The sequence below is a fragment of the Gobio gobio genome, assembly GCF_949357685.1.
Source record: "Gobio gobio genome assembly, chromosome: 1".
In the NCBI taxonomy this organism is placed as follows: Eukaryota; Metazoa; Chordata; class Actinopteri; order Cypriniformes; family Gobionidae; genus Gobio; species Gobio gobio.
In genome coordinates, this window is record NC_137097.1 from 43,401,236 (window position 1) to 43,417,514 (window position 16,279).

The 16,279-nt window shown below is 41.1% G+C and overlaps 1 protein-coding gene across 1 annotated transcript in view; it reads right to left on the bottom strand.

The window, feature by feature from the left end:
• Nucleotides 1-3,738: 3,738 nt before the first annotated feature.
• Nucleotides 3,739-16,279, bottom strand: part of tanc2a (tetratricopeptide repeat, ankyrin repeat and coiled-coil containing 2a) — a 128,931-nt gene continuing 116,390 nt past the window's right edge. The window contains exons 22-26 of the mRNA XM_079826927.1: nucleotides 16,040-16,172; nucleotides 8,533-8,624; nucleotides 8,026-8,172; nucleotides 6,548-6,648; nucleotides 3,739-5,795 (exon numbers count right to left, since the gene is read on the bottom strand). Coding sequence (XP_079683053.1) covers nucleotides 3,884-5,795; nucleotides 6,548-6,648; nucleotides 8,026-8,172; nucleotides 8,533-8,624; nucleotides 16,040-16,172 — 2,385 coding nt within the window. The 3' untranslated portion in view covers nucleotides 3,739-3,883. The remainder of the gene's footprint in view (nucleotides 5,796-6,547; nucleotides 6,649-8,025; nucleotides 8,173-8,532; nucleotides 8,625-16,039; nucleotides 16,173-16,279) is intronic.

Here is a 16,279-nt window from a genome sequence, read left to right on the forward strand (position 1 = left end):
AAGTCTTTTGCATAGTGTTGTTCTGTTTTTAGATGACTCTTTCCTATATTCCATCTTGAAGAAAAGTGATAATATATATATATATATATATATATACACACACACCCATATATATTAATATGATCAGGCATAACATTATGACCTAATATTGTGTTGCTGCCAAAACAGCCCTGATTCGTCGAGGCATGGACTCCACTAGACCCCTGAAGGTGTGCTGTGGTATCTGGCACCAAGATGTTAGCAGCAGATCCTTTCAGTCCTGTAAGTTGCGAGGTGGGGCTTCCATGGATCGGACTTGTTTGTTCAGCATCCCACAGATGCTCGATTGGATTGAGATCTGGGGAATTTGGAGGCCAAGTCAACAACTCAAACCGTTCCTGAACCATTTTTGGTCTGTGGCAGGGCGCATTATCTGCTGAAAGAGCCACAGCCACCAGGAAATACCGTTTCCATGAAAGGGTGCACATGGTCTGCAACAATGCTTATGTAGATGGTACATGTCAAAGTAACATCCATATGGATGGCAGGACCCAAGGTTTCCCAGCAGAACACTTCCCAAAGCATCACACCTCCGCCGGCTTGCCTTCTTCCCATAGTGCATCCTGGTGCCATGAGTTCCCCTGGTAAGCGACGAACACGCACCCGGCCATCCACGTGATGTAAAAGAAAACGTGACTCATCAGACCAGGCCACCATCTTCCATTGCTTCGTGGTCCAGTTCTGATGCTAAAGCCCTCATATATCCCACATAACAGGTGCCGTTATGAAGAGATAATCGGTGTTTTTCACTTCACCTGTCATAATATTATGCCTGATCGGAATATACACATACACACATAGTTTTTGGGAAGTTACTCTTAAAAAGTATTGAATTACTTACTAGCTACTTATTACATCTTCAAGATTGTGATTACATTACTGTACTAATTACTACCGCTAAAAAGTAATGCATTATTTATTACTTTCTAAATCCCTTATCAACCTCAACCAGTTGAACTTTACAAGGATAGTAATGAAATTACTCTTAATTCTTTAAAATAAATAATATAAAATTGCATAAATTGTTCCTGAACTGAACAAAGTATTTAAAGGGAGAAGGTTTAACTAAAAACATACATTTTAACATTTATCACATTAAATCTTGATTTTAAATCCAAAATGAAAATTCTGCCATCGTTTGACACCCGTAAGACCTCCGTTCATCTTCGGAACACAAATGAAGATATTTTAGTTGAAATCTGATGGCTCTGAAAGGCCTCCATTGGCACAATGTGCTTTACACTCTCAAGACCCTTAAAAGGTACTAAAGACGTCGTTACAAAGTCCATCTCACTACAGTGGTTCTACAATAACTTTATGAAGTGACGAGAATAGTTTTTGTGCGCCAAAAAACCCTAAATAACGACTTAAATAGTGATGACCGATTTCAAAACACGGCATTATGAAGCTTCGAAGCGCTATGAATCAGTGAGTCGATTTAGCGGTTTGGATCGCCAAAGTCGCGTTTCAGCAGTTTGACACGCGATCCGAATCATGATTCGACTCGCTGATTCATTACGCTTCGAAGCTTCATGATACATTGTTTTGAAATCGGTCATCATTATATTATTTAGGTTTTTTTTGCGCACAAAACCTATTCTCGTCGCTTTATAAAGTGATTGTAGAACCACTGTAGTGAGATGGACTTTGTAACGACGTCTTTAGTACCTTTTATGGGTCTTGAGAGTGTAAAGCACATTGTGCCAATGGAGGCCTTTCAGAGCCATCAGATTTCAACTAAAATATCTTCATTTGTGTTCCGAAGATGAACGGAGGTCTTACGGGTGTCGAACGACATGAGGGTAAGTAATTAATGACAGAATTTTCATTTTTGTGTGAACTAACCCTTTAATATATAATTGTTCTGTAATCTATACAGTACTTAATGCAATTACATCAGAAGTAACTAATTAAATTACATAAAATAAATTAAGAGTATTCCCATACTTTACTTTTTCAATGGAAAAGTAATTAAATTACAATAATTGATTAGTAATCCATTACACCCAACACACTGTCTGTGTGTGTGTCACAAACAAATCTGTCTTTCCATCTGAAAGAGTGTGTACAGATGATCTGCAGGTGCCCTTTTATTGTATTTCCGTTGGTATGTTCGTATTGTGTACTTGTCTGTTGCAAGTGTAGTGGCAATATCTCTATTACTATGTTTTCTATTTGATATAAAATATCAGTATGTGTTCATAATGCTTGATTTCTAAGTTCAGTTGTGATTTAAGGATGTCCACTATACCAAGTTTTGAACCATCATAAATTCATGAGAAATAAGTTTGACTCAGTGGTAAATTATTTCACCTTGATTTTCTTTGAAGTGGTATTCTTTTTTTAAATAAGCTCATTATTTCCCTCATACATACAGAAGATTGTAGTGTTTACAATCGTGTAACCGGATAAAAAGTCCTCATTCATGTTTCTGATTTTCCTTCCCAGCAAAACATCACAGCTCACATTTACAGACAATTTACAATGAATCCTCCTTCGCAAGCCCAGTTATAAACAAAATCAAAATATGAAAACAAATTACATACAAAACCAAAACTTCAGTTCTTTTTTTGTCTAACAAGGGAAACAAGGAAATATATTGTGCCACAGTCTTTTCCCTCATACATAAAACCACACTCAGGTTTGTGTATTAGCAGAGAGCATGCGTTCAAGTTCAGCACATTATTTACAGCCATGTACATTTCGGTCATACAAAAGGAAAACAAATAGTTAAATACAAAGACTGTTGTACAGTAAGCAGTATTCCAGGTCAACTCTGAGTGCACCGCATATTTTTCTAAAAAGAGAAAAAAAATTAAAATGCTGCAAAAGACCTGCTCTTTTTCAACAGCAGTTGACATTGATTAGTAAAGCCAGATCCAGTGAGCGAATCTGACTCGCTGCCATCCTCCCAAAATATACCGTCAAGACATCCATAAAAAAAGTGCCTGACCTTCCAATAGTATGGTGAGGCAAACATGAAGGCAAACAGACTCACAACTTACAGTATGTGAATGTTTCAGTGCACAAATAAACTCTCAACACAATGGATGGGAGCATGTGGATTCTGAGGCTGCAAAAAAAGAATTTTCCCCATGCCCGTTTCCCATGAGAGAAGTTTCTTTGGAAAAGACCATTTCTGCTTTAATGGTTTGACTAAGTAAATCAACGCCTGACCACCTGGATGCTACTTCCCATGAGCAGATTACTAACCAAACATGACATACTTGCAGCAATCCTGTTGACCTCTGTAACCTGTTGACAAAAAAATAAAAATGCCCATAAAAAGTCTAAAAATATTTCACATTGCTGTCAACTTAGGAACTAAAGGCAAACTGAAAAACACAACTGCATTGAAATTTAGATATACATATATATATATATATATATTTTACAAACATAACTTAAAATGTTAAATATTACTTTTTTGCTTAAGCAATATTGGAATATTTCAGGTACATTTTCAACTCAAGACCCAGCAGGATTCTCAGGGATTATTACTGGTCTGAGTGGGGACATGAGTGGGGACATCTGGTCCAGGGGGAAATGTGTCCATGGCTGGCACTGCCGCCCACTCGGAAGGTACAGAAAAGTAGAAGGTTGGTGTACAGCAGTGACACAGGCCTACTTTTACTCCAATGGGTCTTGATGCTTCCATATTTGTGTCCAGGGCAAATACAGATGCACTTGACTTGTACATGCTAGATTCACTTCACATAAGTGGAATTCACCTCATCGGGTCAGTATTTTCATCAAGATATGGGACAAAAAAAATGATGAGATAAGACGTTCAACATGTTAGATATTCTTCTGGAATGTTCTAATAAATCTTGCACATTTCTTCTTATACATTAGACTCCACAAAAGGTCTCTTTGGTTTAATGGGTGAGGTTGGGCCTTGCCTTTCATTGCGAGACATCTGCCTATACTCATTGTCCTGGTAGGCCTGGGAAACTGGTAGAGTTCGTGCCACTTTCACATCTGGGTATGTGGGAACCTGGCTAACTCTGCCCATAGCGTCCGCCCGGTCCCGCGTCACACCGGGAGGGTTGCCGTAGAAATCATCATCCATTAGGTGGCCATTGTGAGCGTTGTTGGTGCGGTTGTAGTAGGCGATATGGCTGAGGGGCGTCGTTTGCTGCCCGTATCCCACGTTGCTTGGGGAAGTGGCTGGACTGTTCACCACTGTATCCAGAGAAGAAACAGCCCAGGGTCGAGAACCCGAGGAGGACGATGCAAGCGAAGGCTGCTGCTGAAGGTACTGCTGAGTCCGTGCAGTCTTGTCTATGATGCCCATGAAAGGCGTGTTGCGGGAGCGAAGGGCCTCTCCTGGGTATGTTCCACCCACCACCCGGAAGTCTGTGCCCTGTGGCGGTGACATCGGTGAAAGGTCATCATGGTAGCTTCCTTCATAGGAAATCTTTAGGGGTATCTCCATTTGCTGAGCGGAAGCTGACGCCCTGAACCCTGGGCCTAGATTAGCAGCAGAACCTGCCACCAAACTGTTGTTGGATGGAGAGAAGCGTAGACCTGTACTGTGGGAGTGAATGAGGGGGCGTGGAGCCGGCGGGTGCTGTTTGGGTTCTACGTTATTGGCACTGACTGGACGTCGGTGTGCATGAAGGTTCTCAGGTGAACCTAGCGTCACCTGTCGCTCCATTTCGTGGGGTTGGACCGGATAGTAGGCGGTTGACTGACTGCGGCTGATCTGCGGTGTCTGACTGTAGCGGACACCTCCAGGACTGGGTCTGAAGGCAGAGGAGGGCCTGTGGGGAAGCTCATCCTCCACAAGGCCAGGATCCATGCTGATGGCACGCTGGTACAAGGCCCCTGCACTCAAACTGCCCTGAGGTTGAAGTGAAGATGAGTATCCTCCATCCCCAAGTTCATCCATGTCACCTGGGCAGCGGGCACTCATCGAGTGAGCAATCTGACTGTAAGCACTACTACCCAGTACGGCACTGGAGTGTACCGCAGCGCTGGGCTGGTTGGTGCGGACGATCTGTGCCTTAGCTGGCTGCAACCACTGGCTTTGCTGTGATGGCTGGGAAGTCTGTTGGGAAAACTGGAATGAACGTTGGCTGCTCATCTTGGACAGAGGGGACTTGGGTCGTCCTGCAAGCTGGTCCTGCTGGTAGCGTCCTGCAGAGGCGGACTGAGGACGATACATGGCAACTCCCTCAGAGGTGGGGCTGGCACGATACTGTGGTCCCCGGCGTAATGGTGATGGTGGCGGGCTGAAGTGGTAGGAGGCCTGATGAGGGGGACTGGGCCGGAAGTGGGAGCTCTGGTGCGTTGGGGAGAGCGAAGGGGAGGTGGATTGGTAGCCTTGCCGTGTAGGAGAGGACATCGAAGGGGGGCTGGGGCGAAGGTCGTATGCTTGGCCCAAGTAGGGTGAATCATGATGGCTCGGAGATGGAGGCATGTTCTGAATGACTGGAAGTCCCGATGGAATAGTGTGGGGCTCAGCGGGAACACCAATCGGAAGGCCATCCAAGTCCCGCTCAAGGTAATCGTCCTCCTCCTCAAACAAGTCCTGGACAGGCTCCATGTCTGAAATATGGGGCTCCATTGGTGGAGGCGGGATCATGGATGGGGCTTGTTCGCGGGGAGGGGAAGGAGGAGGATCCAGCTCCTGTTGCTCTTCAACCTGACGACACTCTTCTTCCACGCGTTGCAGCAGGCGCTGGATCTCGCGGTTATTGGGACACAGACGCATCGCTTCACTCAGGTCCTCCAGGGCTGCGTGGAATTGCCTACAGCAAGGGAGACAGGGAATGAGAGAGAGTAGGAAGGTGGAATATGGCAGTAGGAAGAGAGAAAGAAAGAAATATGCTTGTTAAAGACTGAGAAACGACTACTGCTAAAGGGATATTCTGGGTTCAATGTAAGTTCATCCTTGTCAACAGCATCTGAAGTGGCTCATTGCAAATTACCAGACAGAATAGTAATGCACTTACAGTGGAAGTCTATGGGTCAACGACCTTCGACAGGTTAAAAGTAAACAATAGCCAACGAGACTTATAACATGACACCAATGATGACTCGGTTTACAAACCCTGTAAAGTCTGTAAAACCTAAATCATAATATTATATATATATATATAGACTTTCACTGTAAATGTCAAGCTTAACTTGTATTGAACTCGGAACATTCCTTTAATCGTTTTTCCAATCAAAATCATACACCACGACCCCTCCCCCAAAAAAGCAAGTTGATCAAAAGAGAAAAAGGAATAAAATATGAATGATGGACATTCTGAGGAAAAATAATCTGATTGTTCAACACAACATGAAGTATGAAGAACAGGTCTAATCCTGATGTTGTCAACTAATGAGGGAGAAGTCAAGGGGCTAAAATTGACTTCTATCTTGAAACTCTAGCATAGCACTACGTCAACCAATCGAAACACATTTGGCCAGTTTGGGTCATGATCTGTCAGCACTTTATCTGTGCTAGACAGAATGTGTTTTAGAGGCTGTCCTGCCTGTTGGTTGCTACGGTTACCTGCTGCTGCGCTTGGCACGGGCTCGTGCGTAATAGGCTTCATAGGATTTGGGTTTCAACTCTAGTGCCTTGGAGGCAAACTCCTCCGCCATCCCAAAGTCCTGCAAGCAACAACAGGACCAACAGTCATACACTGAGCCGTACATGAGGTCAGAGGGAGGACACACACACACATATGTGCATGCGGACATGCACACAAACAGACACAAACACACACACACACACACACACACACACACACACACACTCTCTTACATCACTGACGCACACAAACTCATGTTGGACAGGAACATGTCACACTTATATGAGGATGTAAACACTGATTATTACAAAAATCTACACAAAAATCAACATATTTTAAGCACCATTAGTGCAAATATGACAAACAGACATACAATTATGGAAATGCACGTACACACTTATAAAATGTGCTGACACACACAAATATATGCTCAACAGAGACAGTGGGAAGATGCAATGTGACAGCTCAAACCTCCACCTGTACTAAACCTAACTCTTAAACAAATCCAACAAATGTCAGAAAAACCCAATGAACCAACAAATCAAACCGAAACAGGGATGAGATCATGATGGGAAGATAAACTACAGCATGGGCTGAGTGTAAAGAGCTTTCAAGAGAACTTCTTCATTCAGAGGAAAATGAGAAATAAATCATCCAAAATGAGAAATAATGTAGCCAATAAAGGTGGAAAAAAATGGGAAGAACAAAATCTCTTAATACAGCAATACTGTCTTTAAATCCAAACACAAAACTAATACATGCAGTTTGTTGGTTAGGCAAGTTGCCATTGCATATATGCTTATAAACAAGATGATTTACAGTATACTAGCTGCTTTTTTAAACAGCCAATGTCAATATCGACATTGGAGAACAGCATATCATGGACATTAGTTAGGGTAAACACCATATTTCATTTAACACAAATAAAGTGTACAGTGTGTTGTCTTCAGAATTTTTTTCCAGAATTGTTTTTTTAATGCCCAATTTTCAATCTTTTGTTGATTTTTCATTGAAGTTAAATATGCGTTCTACCCAGAATAAGGTATACCACAAATATAATATATACAATTGTAAATAATTTGAAAGGTAACATATACAAAATTGCATACATTATTACACAATATTTAAATAATGCACAATGAAAATGTTGACAAGGCTGTTTTTAGCACAGGACCAACCAGACACAGTTATCAGTGGATGCTGGAATCGCGTGCCGTAACTCTACAGCACCACTAACTCCATTTTGGATTTGCCCTGAAATCCTTTTTCTTTAATACCATATCCTTAACAAACAGACTATCAATACACCAAGGAACAAATGATCAATTGGTTAGAATGACTGAAAAATTCTAGATTAATGTCATCAGGGCAATCTCAATTCTTACTCATAACGTCGCTATGAGTGAAGAGAGACAGAAGGAAGAGAGTTTTATGAAACCAAGTGCTTTGGACTCACGTTCATTTTCCTCCGGCAGCGGGAGAGGTTGAGCAGCAGAGAGACTTTGAGCTCGCGGAAGGTCTTTAGGTCCTCTGTGAAACCCTCTCGTGGGAACTTCTTCAGGGCATACTGGTAGCGTTGGGCGGCTTCTTTCACCTTTCCTTTCTGGTTTGGCAAGACATTTTTACTTCTCAATTTCAAAATAATATATGATTATATCTTCATAAAAACAAACCAAAGTTTGCTGAACCAAAGTACATTAAAAGCATAGTCTATACAGTATTTAATGCAATTACATCAGAAGTAACTAATAAAATTACAGAAAAACTAAGAGGAATCCTTTACATTTTCAAGGTATAAGTAATTAAATTACTGTAATTACTTAGCAATGCATTACACCTAACACTGTATATTATTATTGGCAGCATATTCCTAAACACAGTTTTGTGTTTGTACAGACTACATTTCTTCAGCTGAATATTCTATTCATTGTGTATGATTATCATTCAAATAAAAGCCACTCACCTTGTAGAAACCATCTCCTTCCTCTATCAGTTTGCTCAGCAGAACAATCATAATATCAGGTTTGGATGTGGCCATTGCCCATGTTGCAGGACCTAAGTGCAATAGAGCATGAAAAAGAGGAAAAGCAAAGAGTCACCACGGACTGATAGTCCATACGGACACAAAGTAGCTTGCTAATCTCTGAGGGACACAAAGGAACAAGCAGGCTGCCAGGATATCTTGCTTGAAAGGAGGCAAAGTCTACAAACAACTTTTGGATATCACAAAAAGCCATGGCAACACGGCAGACAAAAAAGAAAGAAACAAATCACGAGCAGCTTGGCTGTTTATACCTTGCCGAAATTGAATCGGTTTATACTAGCAATAAAAACATTTGAATCCAACAGCTACTGAACTTGTGGTCAGCATGTTTGAGCTCACTGTGGACAGCCTGAACCGAGGTCAAGTGTTTCTACTGGTTTGGACTGAATGTACAGTGGAGGGAGGGTGGGAATAAGAGATTGATAGGGGTCTATTAGAGCTGTAGATTTCGCCATGGGCAGCCAGTTGCAGTATGCAGGCAGGCAGTGATTTAGTGCAATTCATGCAAGGCGCAGTTGAGGACAAACTAATGATCATGGGATCAGTTAGCAAACTGGCCAGTAGCCTGAAAAAGCCAAACTGAGAGCAACTGTGGAAAAAACACAGAATGCGTTCTTGCTTTCAAAAACGGCTAGACGCAATACAGAATTGCAGCGGAACAGAAACGGAGAGAATTCAGAGAATTCTCGAGAGACGTTTTTAACTTGATACTTGATAAAGCTAAAGGCAAGAGATACTAAAAAAAATCAAGTCGTGTCGCAGTAATCAAAGACAAATTATAATACAGCAGTGCATCAGAATATAACATCGCAACAGGCTTTTTAAAACCACAGCATCTAAAAAAATGTGAGAGATGCTGAAAATGATCACATACAGTGGGGCAAAAAAGTATTTAGTCAGCGGTGCAAGTTCTCCCACTTAAAAAGATGAGAGAGGCCTGTAATTTTCATCATAGGTACACTTCAACTATGAGAGACAGAATGAGAAAAAAAAATCCACAAAAGCACATTGTCTGATTTTTTAAGAATTTATTTGCAAATTATGGTGGAAAATAAGTATTTGGTCAATAACAAAAGTTCATCTCAATACTTTGTTATATACCCTTTGTTGGCAATGACAGAAGTCAAACGTTTTCTATAAGTCTCCACAAGGTTTTTACACACTGTTGCTGGTAGTTTGGCCCATTCCTCCATGCAGATCTCCTCTAGAGCAGTGATTTTTTTGGGGCTGTCGCTGGGCAACACGGATTTTCAACTCCCTCCAAAGATTTTCAATGGGGTTGAGATCTGGAGACTGGCTAGGCCACTCCAGGACCTTGAAATGCTTCTTACGAAGCCACTCCTTCGTTGCCCGGGCGGTGTGTTTGGGATCATTGTCATGCTGAAAGACCCAGCCACGTTTCATCTTCAATGCCCTTGCTGATGGAAGGAGGTTTTTACTCAAAATCTCACGATACATGGCCCCATTCATTCTTTCCTTTACACGGATCAGTTGTCCTGGTCCCTTTGCAGAACAGCCCCAAAGCATGTTTCCACCCCCATGCTTCACAGTAGGTATGATGTTCTGTGGATGCAACTCAGCATTCTTTCTCCTCCAAACACGACAACGAAGTTGAATTTTTACCAAAAAGTTCAATTTTGGTTTCATCTGACCATATGACATTCTCCCAATCCTCTTTTGGATCATCCAAATGTTCTCTAGCAAACTTCAGACGGGCCCGGACATGTACTGGCTTAAGCAGGGGGACACGTCTGGCACTGCAGGATTTGAGTCCCTGGCGGCGTAGTGTGTTGATGGTAGCCTTTGTTACTTTGGTCCCAGTTCTCTGCAGGTCATTCACTAGGTCCCCCCGTGTGATTTCTGGGATTTTTGCTCACCGTTCTTGTGATCATTTTGACCCCATGGGGTGAGATCTTGCGTGGAGCCCCAGATTGATGGAGATTATCAGTGGTCTTGTATGTCTTCCATTTTCTTATTATTGCTCCCACAGTTGATTTCTTCACACCAAGCTGCTTACCTATTGCAGATTCAGTCTTCCCAGCCTGGTGCAGGTCTACAGTTTTGTTTCTGGTGTCCTTTGACAGCTCTTTGGTCTTGGCCATAGTGGAGTTTGGAGTCTGACTGTTTGAGGTTGTGGACAGGTGTCTTTTATACTGATAACGAGTTCAAACAGGTGCCATTAATACATGTAATGAGTGGAGGACAGAGGAGCCTCTTAAAGAAGTAGTTACAGGTCTGTGAGAGCCAGAAATATTGCTTTTTTGTAGGTGACCAAATACCTATTTTCCACCATAATTAGCAAATAAATTCGTTAAAAATCAGACAATGTGATTTTGTGGGAGAACTTGCACAATTGGTGGCTGACTAAATATTTTTTTGCCCCACTGTAGGTCAAAAAACATCCATCCCAATATTAAACTGTAACGCTAATGAAAAGCTGAACGACATCCATCATAATGCAATAGCACAAAGGATTAGGAAAAAAATGTAGGCGTTTCTAGACAAGATCAGAATATTGAAAAGACGTCCATCGCAATGACATCTTGAGATGCGTTTTAAACTTCTTATAACTTGACAGCATCTTTATTTGCAATACCAATATCGCAAGATGCTGCAAAACAGCAAAAAACGCCACTATTTAGCATCTCGAGATGAGTTTTAACTTCTTTTAACTTTAAACTTAACGTTTAACTCGACACAGAATCTTTATTTGCGATGCTGCTAATGGCACAAGATGCTACAAAAAGCATCACAATACAGCATCTTGAGGAGTTTTAACTTCTTTTAACTTGACACAGCATCTTTATTTGCGATGCTAATGGCACAAGATGCTACAAAAAGCGTCACAATACAGCATCTCGAGGAGTTTTAACTTCTTTTAACTTGACACAGCATCTTTATTTGCGATGCTAATGGCACAAGATGCTACAAAAAGCATCACAATACAGCATCTTGAGGAGTTTTAACTTCTTTTAACTTGACACAGCATCTTTATTTGCGATGCTAATTGCACAAGATGCTACAAAAAGCGTCACAATACAGCATCTCGAGGAGTTTTAACTTCTTTTAACTTGACACAGCATCTTTATTTGCGATGCTAATGGCGCAAGATGCTGCAAAACAGCAAAAAACGCCACTATTCAGCATCTTGAGATGAGTTTTAACTTCTTTTAACTTGACACAGCATCTTTATTTGCGATGCTAATGGCGCAAGATGCTGCTAAACAGCAAAAAGTGTCACTATACAGCATCTCGAGATGAGTTTTAACTTTTAATATGATATAGCATCATAAAAATGCAATACTAGAAAAACGCATAAAAAACCCCAGGAAGACAACACAACGGTCAAAGATGACTATCTAGCGCATGTTTTAAAGGTCCCATGGCATGAACATTTAATTTTATGAGGTTTTTTAACATCAATATGAGTTCCCCTAGCCTGTATATGGTCCCCAAGTGGCTAGAAATTTTGATGGGTGTAAACCGAGTTCTGGCTGTCCTGCTCTGCCTTTGAGAAAATGACAGCTCAGAAGAGCTGATCTTGAATTCTCCTGTTATGATGTCATACCAGGAAAGGTTACCTCCCCTTCCTCTGCTTTGCCCGCCCAGAGCATTCGGAGAAAATGGATTCCGTTTATCAGTCGTAATGTCAGCACAGGCTTTACAAACAGACTTAACGATATGGATTTGACAGCACAGCGACAAACAGTGAGTAACAGTGTTCATTAATGCCTGATCTGTGATCAGTGACTTCTGATGTGTAGCTAATCATTCAAGTTCACTCAGACTTTCTTTCTAGATCGTTTAATGATCACCGTCTTGATGCCCTAAGCGTAATGCATCAGTGAATCAAGCCAGTGACTAAAACGACCGTTTCTGTTAGTAGCATGAAACAAATCCGTTTTTTAAGTGATTAAACTACAGAGAGCGATCAAAGAACACTCTTTATAATGTTCAGAGCTGTCAATCACACGTCGCGAGTGTATCTGCACAGTTGCCCAAACTGCCGTTATAATGAATGACGCTGTTATGCTGCACAGCGAAGCTCTTACTGTATTAATATCGACGTCGTGTTTGCTGTTAGTTGTGGGGAAAGCATTTTGTGAGAGAAAATGCATTGCATTGACAAGATCACTGCATTCACGTGATCAACAGACTGTCTATCTACTCAATGCTCATCACTGCAGCTTTTTTAAAATAATGCTATAATCCACTAGCCTGGATGCCAGCCGAACTTAGCCCCGCCCACAACATTTTTACTCGGGCAGTTCGGTCTGGACTTTCTCCGTAGAGAAGTAATTATGCCCGAACAGAAACTGTTCGGACCAATGAAATTGTCAGGGCGGGCTTTAGACGATGATGGACAGATGATCAACAGTAACGTAATCATCCACGTCACCAAAGAGCGCTTGGGTTCAATTTGTTCTAATCCTAAACGGAGAACTTGTTGTATATGCATTCACCTTTACTATTTCTCTCAGAAATTAAGATCGTGTTGGTAAGTACTCTGTGAATCCTTAAATTATTTTTTTACAACACCGGCAAAGATCGTTTACACTCATCTTTTTCTTCTAACGTAACTTATTCCAGCGTGCGTGCAGATAGGGTTGCCAAGTTTTTACAACAAAACCGCCCAATTGCTAACGTTCCTCCAAACTAGCCAAAAACAAGCCCAATAACTTTCCAGGGGTGTTCTCCGGGAAAAAAAGGCATTTGGGGGGTAAAATATGTGTTATTTTGGCAGGGCTGGCAGCTAAAAATCGCATTCCTGGGTCTGTATATCACATAATTAGGGTCGCTTCAACCCGTGGACATGGCAACACAGTGCAGTTGAGTTCTGTTGACATTTGACAACTAACGTTGTGCGTCGCTCCGTTGCTCTGATTGGTTGTAGGTCTATCCAATTGAGGTCTTTCCTGGTTCGGTTGAAACACGCCCCATAATCACAGCCCAACGGAGCAGTATCAGACTCATTTTCTGACTAGAATTGAGTATGACGACGTCAGGCTAATAATCCACACTTTGACGATTCGTTCATCTCGACGGCTGTAATGGTACATTACATGTGTTACAAAGTTCGTAGAATAAGGTGGAAGAAGACAGTTGACGTGACTGGGACTGTTTATTCAGAACTCTCAGATACAAAAGCTTGTGCTAACAGAACAGCGCTCTCAACAACTACAATAAAACTTCCTCCAGCTCAACTGTGGTTCACGAGTGCGTAGTCAGCCTCTCTCTCTCCCTCTCATGCATGCAGTGCGTGTAGAGCCTCGCTAAACCACGCCCCCTCCGCAGTATAATCTAACACTCATTTCAAACGCAAGATGTCAGCCAATCACAACAGTGGGTGTTTTCACTGAAGTTTCACAGCAGACACACCCCTTAAAACAGGGTATTCAGCCAGAGGGGTAATAACAGTATAGAAAAGATGCCTTTTGTTTCTAAATTATGACATTTTTTGATGTAAAAAAAATCATACTAACAATATAAGTACACCTCAGGAAACATTAAAAAATAATAGAAAAATGCCATGCCATGGGACCTTTAATGAAAAAAAGTTACAAAACAGTGCATGAATGCATTCTGTGTTTATGTCCCCCCCAAACCACAAAACATTCTGCAGCATCATGCCAAAATGCAACACCTTTTCCTACATGCAGCCATGCAAGCCGACAGAATGAACGAACAGATCCACGTCTGCCGTCAGATTTTTGCAGCAGTACAATATTACACAAAATCAACCCATGTGTATGGCTGACAGCAGCTCTTTGCACTTTTTATGGCCAAGAATTGTGATATGAATATGGCGTTCACATTTGGGCATCCAAAACACTATCAGACCCGATCAATGGAGAAGGGACCACACGGGTAACAAGATGAAGGGACACAGTCAAAAATGGCAGATGGGGACAAAGGTCTGCGTTTTACCTCGAGCACGGGTGGGGAGTGTCTGACATCCTGGTTACGAGGAGAGAAGAGGTGGGAAGGGTCACGAGTGAAAGGGTGACAGGTTATTAGGGCAGAGTGAAGCATCATGGGAGGGGCATCCATATCAGACAGAGAGCAAAGGTTTATGAAAACAGGAAGAGTGTGATAGAGAGTCAAGGGAAGAAAAAGAAAGAGATTGACAGTTGTGGTTAAGGGTGAAAGTGACGTGAAAGGAAGAACAAGGAAGATCAGCCGTGAGAAGCCATGACAAGCAGCAACATTAACAATCAGCAACAATCAGCTGCAGATCCGTGGAGTTCTGCAGTTCGGTGAAGGAGGGTTCGACTAGGATGACTGAGGTCACAGGGAGGGGTATGAAGGAGAAAGACATCTAAATGTGAAGCTAATTTCATATGATATTCAATGCATGTGCTGCTTACATTCCTAACGCATTTCTTCACGGTATAACCTTTGGAATCTATGCTGCGTTTCATCCAAATGTGATTGTGGAATATTCTGGACGTACAACCAGATCCATTGCCTGACACTCGAAGATGACGTACACTATCATTCACTACTATTGCTGTCGTTAGTAATTACTTTTAATTACGTTTGTTAAATAAGGATGCATTAAATTGATCAAAGTAAAAGTAAAGACATTCATAATATTACAAAAGCTTTTTTTCTATAACGCTTTCCACAAAAATAATTGAGCAGATTGACTGTTTTCACCATTTTCTAGTCACCAGATCATCATAGTATGATTTCTGAAAGATTATGAGACACTGAAGACTCGAGTAATGGCAGGTAAAAATGGCATTTTACAAATAAAGCAGTTTTTCCATTCCACGTGTTAAAGAAAACAATATAAATAGGAATGGAAATGAAACTCAGACTAACCTCCTGGCTGCTAGCAATCGACATCAGATGCTTTATGTTTAGAAGCAACATTGTGTCAGGCAATGCTTTGACTTCAGCATTTTAGAATGACCAGAAAACCTTGTTTTCTTTTGTCACCGAGCAAATTATTCAAACAGAAATAATTCAGCAAGAGTTTCCAAGTAAGAAGCTGGTGACTCTGACTTTACAAACTGAATGGAACGCAGCATTACAACCCCAAATTAATTATTTTGTGTGTGTGTATATATATATATATATATATATATATATATATATATATATATATATATATATATATATATATATATATATATATATATATATATATATATATATATATATATATATATATATATATATATATATATATATATATATATATATATATATATATATATATATATATATATATATATATTTTTTTTTTTTTTTTTTTTTAACAAACTGTGTGAAATGGTGTGTTCAAACATCTACCTGAAATTCAACATATGGCTATCTACTTTTTAACGCAGCAAATTACTGTACTTTTAAAGTTATTGTACTTTTAAAACAAGTGCGTATTTTAGCATATTTTTTCTGTAAGAACCTTCCCGCCTACCTATCTTGGCGCCCTTCTTGAGCAGTGCCACCACCACTGACGTGTTCCTGCAGCCAACCGCACGATCCAGTGGACGCATGCCGCTGTAGTCCACATGCTCGATCATCGCACCATGATCCACCAGATACTGCACCTGAAACCACATCATGACCAGAGCTATGGTTTATTGTCTGTATATCTCCTGTCAGCTCCTACGTGATATCTATGCAGAGCCATAAGCTTACGCTAGCATCCCAATTT